Source organism: Parasteatoda tepidariorum, chromosome 8 (assembly GCF_982258835.1).
Source record: "Parasteatoda tepidariorum strain Cologne lab strain chromosome 8, Ptep-v5.0, whole genome shotgun sequence".
Lineage (NCBI taxonomy): Eukaryota > Metazoa > Arthropoda > Arachnida > Araneae > Theridiidae > Parasteatoda > Parasteatoda tepidariorum.
In genome coordinates this window covers 69,305,589-69,313,165 of record NC_141762.1, presented here as the reverse complement: position 1 = coordinate 69,313,165, position 7,577 = coordinate 69,305,589, and the positions used below count along the sequence as shown (strand labels likewise).

At 30.4% G+C, this 7,577-nt stretch overlaps 1 protein-coding gene across 6 annotated transcripts in view; it reads right to left on the bottom strand.

Moving 5' to 3' along the window:
• Positions 1–2,606: 2,606 nt before the first annotated feature.
• Positions 2,607–7,577, bottom strand: part of LOC107456238 (ammonium transporter Rh type B) — a 76,349-nt gene continuing 71,378 nt past the window's right edge. For all 6 annotated transcript variants that reach the window (XM_087169068.1, XM_087169069.1, XM_087169072.1 and 3 more), the window contains 2 exons: positions 5,782–5,963; positions 2,607–2,795 (listed from right to left, as the gene is read on the bottom strand). In XM_087169068.1, coding sequence (XP_087025194.1) covers positions 2,644–2,795; positions 5,782–5,963 — 334 coding nt within the window. In that variant the 3' untranslated portion in view covers positions 2,607–2,643. The remainder of the gene's footprint in view (positions 2,796–5,781; positions 5,964–7,577) is intronic.

Genomic DNA, 7,577 nt, shown 5'->3' with positions numbered 1-7,577 from the left:
CTTGATTGCATTAAGGAGTGAGAATTTGTTGCAAGATCACACAATCATGTAGAAATGTCAATCATCATCAATTGTGTGAAAAATATAAAAAGTACATATGTTCTTTAGCACGTGTGGAATGGTGGAAAAGAACAACCTTTTTTCAATTTTTTTTTAATTCATATAAAAATGGTATATTAATCAAACTTGATATAATAGCAGTTACCATTATTATTTTTAAAAAAATTTTACTTTATTATTCTACATATTATAATGCTACAATCAGAGTTAGATAAAATGAAAAAATTTCTGCAAATAAAAGATCTCAAAAAATTTTCGTGTGCATTGATTAGCTCTTGTAACTACTAATTTCAATCCTTTCGTCTCCACTTCATTTGTGCGAAATTCGTTTGAAAATAACCGATTTTTTTTTCTTTTAAAAAAAGTTTCGTTATTATAGAACTCTATATTGATTCACACCACAGGGATGAATTTGATAAAACAGAAATCCTAAAATGTAGCGTGCAAAAACACTTTAAATAGTTTAAAAAATACCTGAAATTTAAGCAACATAAGAAGTGCATGTAGGAAACATTTATCCACAGAATGTTATCAACGTTTTAATAAAAAACATTGTTGCTAGATTTTATTTAAATTGTGTGAATATGAATCTCAATATGTGATTTTTAAATCACATGAATTTGAATCTCGACATTTAATTTTAACATCGCTTGAAAACGAATTTTGATGTTTAATTTTAAAATCGCGTGAATACGAATTTCTATGTATAATTTTATGTCACTTGAACAGGAATCATAATAGTGGTTTTTAAATCGTTTGAATACGAAACGAGATATTTGATATAAAATCGTGAAAATATTCGAAACACGATGTGTGATCTTAGATCATGTTAATGTAATTTTAATTGCATTGGTAGGGAAAAACTAATTTTTTTTTTTTTACCTTGATAATTTGAAAAAATCAAACTTTCTTTGAAGAGGCTTTTTTTTTTAACAGTAAAGAATTTTCCTTGAACGGCGTCCTTGTATATTATACAGGCACGGTTACAATTTTTTCCCAAGTGTTAACCAAGCTGAACCTAACAAAAAACAGCATCCAGGAAATATTAATGCTTCTACAGTTTTTCCAGAATTCAAGCCTAGATTTTGATCAGAAAATTTCCCAGTTGGGATTAACTCAGAACAAAATACCGCCTACTAAGAAACAAATTAAACGGCTTTCTAATTACATGTTTTGCTGCATTCTAAGCATTTGTTTTAAAAAAAAAAATTTGAAATTTTCTAATGTATGCTAATTTTACTCTTGTGCTATAGTAATTTACAAAATTTATACCGAGGAAATTGTTATAAATTTAAATGAATTGAGAAAGTCCTTGTAAGTTTATAGAGGCTTATTTCAGGCAAGTAAGGGGTCAATATAATTTGCCCTATATATTTGTCCTTTTTTTTTATTTTATGTATTCATTTTCTCATACATATTATAAAAACTAATTGTTCTGCTTTTTTTTTTTTTAAATCTAACAATATGATTTAACAATTTTCAGCTAAATTTTGGCTGCTGTCTTTTAAAATGCGGGGCAATTATTTCATCTCACTAGGGAAGTGTGACTCGCCAATTTTGAAATAAACTAGTGGGATGTATGCCTCATGAGGAACAATTTTAGGGGGCAACATTCGTTTCGGCCCATAGAAGGTCTTGTGAGAGATAAAAAATAATTCAATATATGGAAAATCGGTATTTTATTAGTTCAATGCAGACTATTAGTTATTGTAATTGTCTCATAATCCAATTAATTGAATAATTAATTAATTTTTTAATTAATAAATTAATCAGAAATTATTAATTAATTAATTGATTTGCAATTACATACTCCAATTAATTTTGAAAGTTTTTTGAAGAAAAAAATTTGATGTCAATTTTTTTTTTTTTTTTTTTTTCAAATTAACCTAACAGGTTTTTCTGAAAAACTACAGATATATAAAATTTTCGAAATCAATTTTGACAATAAATATGCATTATATAGTACGTGAAAGTACCACAAAATTAATTGGAGTATGAGACAATTACAATAACTAATAGTCTGCATTGAAGTAATAAAATACTGATTTTTCCATATATTGAATTATTTTTTATCTCTCACAGGACCTTCTATGGGCCGAAACGAATGTTGCCCCCTAAAATTATTCTTCATAAGGCATACATCCCACTAGTTTATTTCAAAATTGGCGAGTCACACTTCCCTAGTTTCCCTTGTCAGTCTCGCCTTGCTAGTATTTACATTTTTTTTTAAAAAGATCTTTAGATTACTTTTTGAACATAATAGTAGCCGACTAAGAAACTGCGAAAAAATGCTACATTATGATGGAAGATAAGTGTTGTAAAATTATCTGAGGAAGTTACTGTTTTATTAAATTAATAGGTTTGAAGGAAATCTAATTCCATTTAAATTGAAAAAAAAATCATCAAATTTCAGAAACAATCACTTAAATTTGCTTTTCCATTAAAAATTAAGCTGAATTTTTTTTACCAGTTACAGTATTGTTCCTTTTAACCTTTTTTTTCCTCATCAGCATTAGTTTTGTCTTTAAATGAAAGTAATTAACAAGTAAAAACAAAAATAATTTATTTACAGTATTCAGTTATTTACATTTTTAAATCATTTAGTTCCACATTAATAATGTTCGATTTAGTTTGTGAATATCCGTTTTCATTGTCCGGCATGTTCCAAAAAGTCTCATCCAAATATAGTTGCTTCTCTTCCAGGGGATCGAACATTTTCATTCGTAGAAACAAACCTAGAACACAATGAATTTTCAAAAAGTACATCTTGAATGAAATTTAAGGGATATATTTTTCTATTAACGATCTATACAACGGTTCAATTTTGATTAATTATAATCAACAGTTTTGTAAAAAGTTACGAATTTTCCTTTAAGTTCCCATTTATTTAGCAGTGCAAAGTGATATTGATACGATGAAACTCAAGTGTATTGCAGTGCATTCAAAAAGTGAATGGTTGGTTGGTGTCGTATCCTCTATTGCAGTGTTTCCCAAACTTATGACTTTTGTGTACCCTTTCTAAATTTTTCGTAACGCTGCGTACCACTAAATGTATTTTTTAAAAAATACTTTTATTGTTATTAACATATTTTAATTGTTAACTCTGTAAAAAATAGCCAATAGAAAAATATGTAATCGTAAATTTTCATGGCTAGCTTTGTTTTTAAATAAAATTTTCATTTGTTGCAAGATATTTTGCATAAGAACGCGTACCCCCGCTAAATTGTTCCCGTACCCCTGGGGGTACGCGTACCACACTTTGGGAAACACTGCTCTATTGAATCATATTTCATGGTGTGCTTGAATAGTTTTTGTTATTTCTATGGCATTAAAAGAATACAAATCCTCTTCTGTGGGGTAGTTTAAGAGGTGAAGGCCTGCAGGGCAGTTAAAAACATGATATGGTGTCAGTTCCACATTAAGACAGTTGCCACAGTTTTGATATTTTCTAGTCTTATCTGTAGAAATTTTCATGTTTTTATGATGTTTTGTTCTTAGTCTGATGAGAGTAGTGGCTGTCTTCCTATCGATGTCAAGATTAGTTATTTGATCGTGGGCTTTGATTTTTAAAGGGGTGAATAGTCTTGACTTTGCAAAAGCATTTGCATCTGCCAACGTGGTTGGGATTGAATTTTGATTTAGATCTCTGGCATTTTTAGCCAAGGAATCAGCTATTTCATTGAACTCTAGGTTCACATGGGCGGGAATCCACTGCAAGAAGCGATTTTTCCGGAGACGCTGAAGTTGTTCTATGATATTCAGGACGAGGCTCAAAAAGTGAATAATCAGTGAAAAAGGAATTGGTGAGGGAACAGCAGTAAAAAAAAAAATTTTTTTTCCCTATATGTTGCTAACAAGGCACTGAATTCAATCAAAGCAACTGTATTAAAATTAGTAATTATATTAGTATTACTATTATATTATTCTGCGCATAAGTACACTCCTACAAAACAAGCCATTATTCATTTACATAATAATATTTCTAATTTTACTTTTCTTTAACTTGTACACTTCAAAGTTTTTTACTTCACAATTAAAAATACTAATAAAGGCAATAATATGTTGCTAGAACAAAAGTAAGCTTAATATTTTTCCAAACAGTGCAATAATTTCCTCGCACATTTTTTAAAGGAAAAAAAATCAACATCGTTTTTAAACTCCTCTCTGTTAGAAATTTAACTTAAAAAAATACAATAACAACTGAGTACAATTGATAAATATGTATTGACTTTGTGTTACATGATAGCAACAATATTTTTGTAGCATACTTTAGCTGCTATTTTAATATAATAATTTAAGCTGTTGTATATAAAGTTAAACATGTAAAAAAAAAATTTTTTTTTTTAGTAGATTTGAGAATATATGGAATTTAATTCTTTTAATAGTAATAAATTAAAATGAAATTTAAGGTTATATTTGATTTCTTCAGACATAAGTGTTTCGAAACCGATTTTTTTTTTCCTTGTATATTTATATGGTTCTTAAGATGTTGCCTGGATATTAAGACTGTTTTTAATTAAATCATTATATATCACTTTTTAAAAAATTTTAGTCACATTTTTTCACCACTTTTTCTAAAATGTCCTGTTCAGACCTATGATTCCGTCTGCCACTGAGGATATAAATATCCTCAGTGACAGACGGATCATGAATTTGAATTTTCTTGCTGCCCGGCTAACCATGGGTAGTTTTCTTCTCCATGTAAGGCAAACACGAATTAGTTCAATCAAAAAGCCGTCCACTTAAACTAGTTCGTTCCAGTGCTTGACCCCTTGCCTTTTGGGTTCAAAATTACAAGGCTAAGGTGTTGATCACTGACATTTGTAAACCCAAAAGTGGTTTGGCTTTTTAACACCAGTAATAAAATAAAATCAGTCTAGCCCTTAGACATAGTGCAGCGAGCCCACATACCTTTTGGCTAATTAGGAAACAAATAGTTTGTAGTATTAATTAGCCTAATATAAGTAAGAAAGTTTGCAATAAGTCCTTAGCAAAGAATTTTTTTGCATTTACGCTCTATTTTCTGCACTGAGACTCAAATCTTCAGCATTTTGAAAATTTATATTAAAATTTTGATTTTTCTCAGAAATACTACTTGTGCATGAGCATTTCCTTTCCTTTCTTGCTCACCCAATAACATCCTTTTAGGTCTTTAATTAATACGAAATATAAAATACTTTGTATTAATTCTGTATGGCAGGTAACCCATAGTGGGGAAAGCCTATTGTAAACAGCTTTATAAGAGGTTTATTGCAATAAGCCGGTGACATTTGCGAAGTGCCGAATTTTTGAATTTACCTTCAATATACAAATTTCCCCTTATTTTGGAAATTCCCTAAAAATAGTATTATTTATCACTTTTTGGGAATAGTTCTGAAAATGCATTATTAGCTCGCAGTAATTGTTTCCTTGACTTTTAAGTATTTCATTAGTCTTTTGACCCTTTGCGGGACAGTAAATTTCTGTTGCAAAATTTCGTCAGGCAATATATCAGTAACTGTGGCGGCAAAAAATGTATTCTCATTGAAGAGGCAGACTTTATTGATTTGTTGCTTAAATAACAGAGATAGCTAAAAATTGATGAACGTTTAGTAAGAAGCAAATAGTTTTACATTTTTAGAGGTTTGGTGACATTTTTGGATTAAATGTTGTCAAATTGGCAACAATTAGCTAGAAAGGGTTCAATGTATTGATTATAAGATAAATAAATAATGAACTTACCATTTAGCAATCCAAGTATTATACCTGCAATAATGCATTCGATCATATAATACGCTTGGAAGCAAGCTTGATTTGCTGGGGTCCGCGATTCTCCTGCCTGTATATAAGGATACTGTGCCTGCAAGTCAGCTAGCTCGTTGCTATTGATTGGTGGAGCCATTGCTGGATAAATACGATACAAACTATATGAAAAGAAAAAATAATTAATAAAAGTTATTTTTTGCATGGAATTATCCTATGGTAAGCGAATTTTATAATTGTACACAAAATTTTTCAATACTCTTAAAAAGTTTTCGAATAAATATGGCAAAAAACGCAAGAAGTTACATATATATTGAGAGATCCCGTCGCAAAATGTTGGTGCTTTTTAAAAATCTTTAAGCTGGATTTAGACAGTTGTTATTCTTCTGGTCTGACTGCATGTGATGCGTTGAAGGATAATATATTAAAAAAATTTAATATCGATAATATAGAAAGCGAATAAATTAATTAAAAATACGATTCAACACAAAATTAAGAAAATTGTGATCGCCGCAAGGTGATCACAGACAGGTAACTCATTGTCAAAATGGTTGTTGTCTATTTTTTTTTCTTGGAAAAGAAACTTTATTATTATGTTTTCATCATGGACAACTTTAACTATTAATCCTGAACTGCTCGGTACACATTTTCGCAGACATTTGAATGCAGCTCAGACACATTCTGTGTAAATTCTTTTGATGACTGAATAGACATTGAACAGCCAATCGAGATCAATATTAACATTTTTGATTGGTACAATGGTGTTTGATATGGATTGTAAGCTGCATCATACACCCGTTTCGGAATCACAAGTTCATATGTGAAATATGATTTGAAAGCTAGGCTTTTTTTCAATTTTACATGAATAGTGAACGAATCATTTATATTGCTCGAAAGACAGTCAACGGTCTTGTGCAAGTTATTGGGTACGTTCACAATGGATCCTTTTATTCCTAAATGGTGACCAACACCCAGTTCTTGTATTTGCATGAAAGTGGTTCGTAGAGACACCATTCGCTCTTCGGAAGGGTTCAATTCTCTCAACCACTTTGGTACTTTTGTGAGGGACGGGCTACATGCTTGCGTTTGCGAACGGAATCCTTTCGTTTTTCCGTTTCAGTGTAACGGATACGTTCAGTTTCCTTTTAGTATTCCCGTCTACTTTCTTTGGCTTTTTCAGCCTCGGTAAATTTGGCATCGTTTTTTTTTTTTTTTTTTTTTTTTTTTTTTTTTCTTGCCTCAACTCTAACTTTTGGGACCGTGTCAATCAGTTTGGACCCTTTTTATTTGTGATATTCACCTGAATTAGTATTGAAAATGATCCAGTTTGAACTGTAGGTTAGAATTGGGTATAATATAGCCTACGTCACAGGTTGTGTTGTTCCTACTAAATTTAACCCATGAACGGCATTTTCTGCGAGCCTAACTTCAAGCCAGAAATAAACAAACGAAGTGTTCGATCGTTTAAATAGCTGCTCGCCAAATTTTAGTGCATTATAAAGAAAAGTTATTGAAACTAAATACAACTAAATAAACAACAACAACTAAAACAAATAACAACAACTACTAATAACAATAACTAAATAAACAACAACTAAATTCCATTCGTTTAGCATTGCGTCATATGTTGTTCCTACTAAATCGAAGTAGTTGTGTTTTTTTCATATTATACCCAATTTCTGATTCTTAATTGGGTATAATATAGCCTACGTCACAGGTTGTGTTGTTCCTACTAAATTTAACCCATGAACGGCATTTTCTGCGAGCCTAACTTC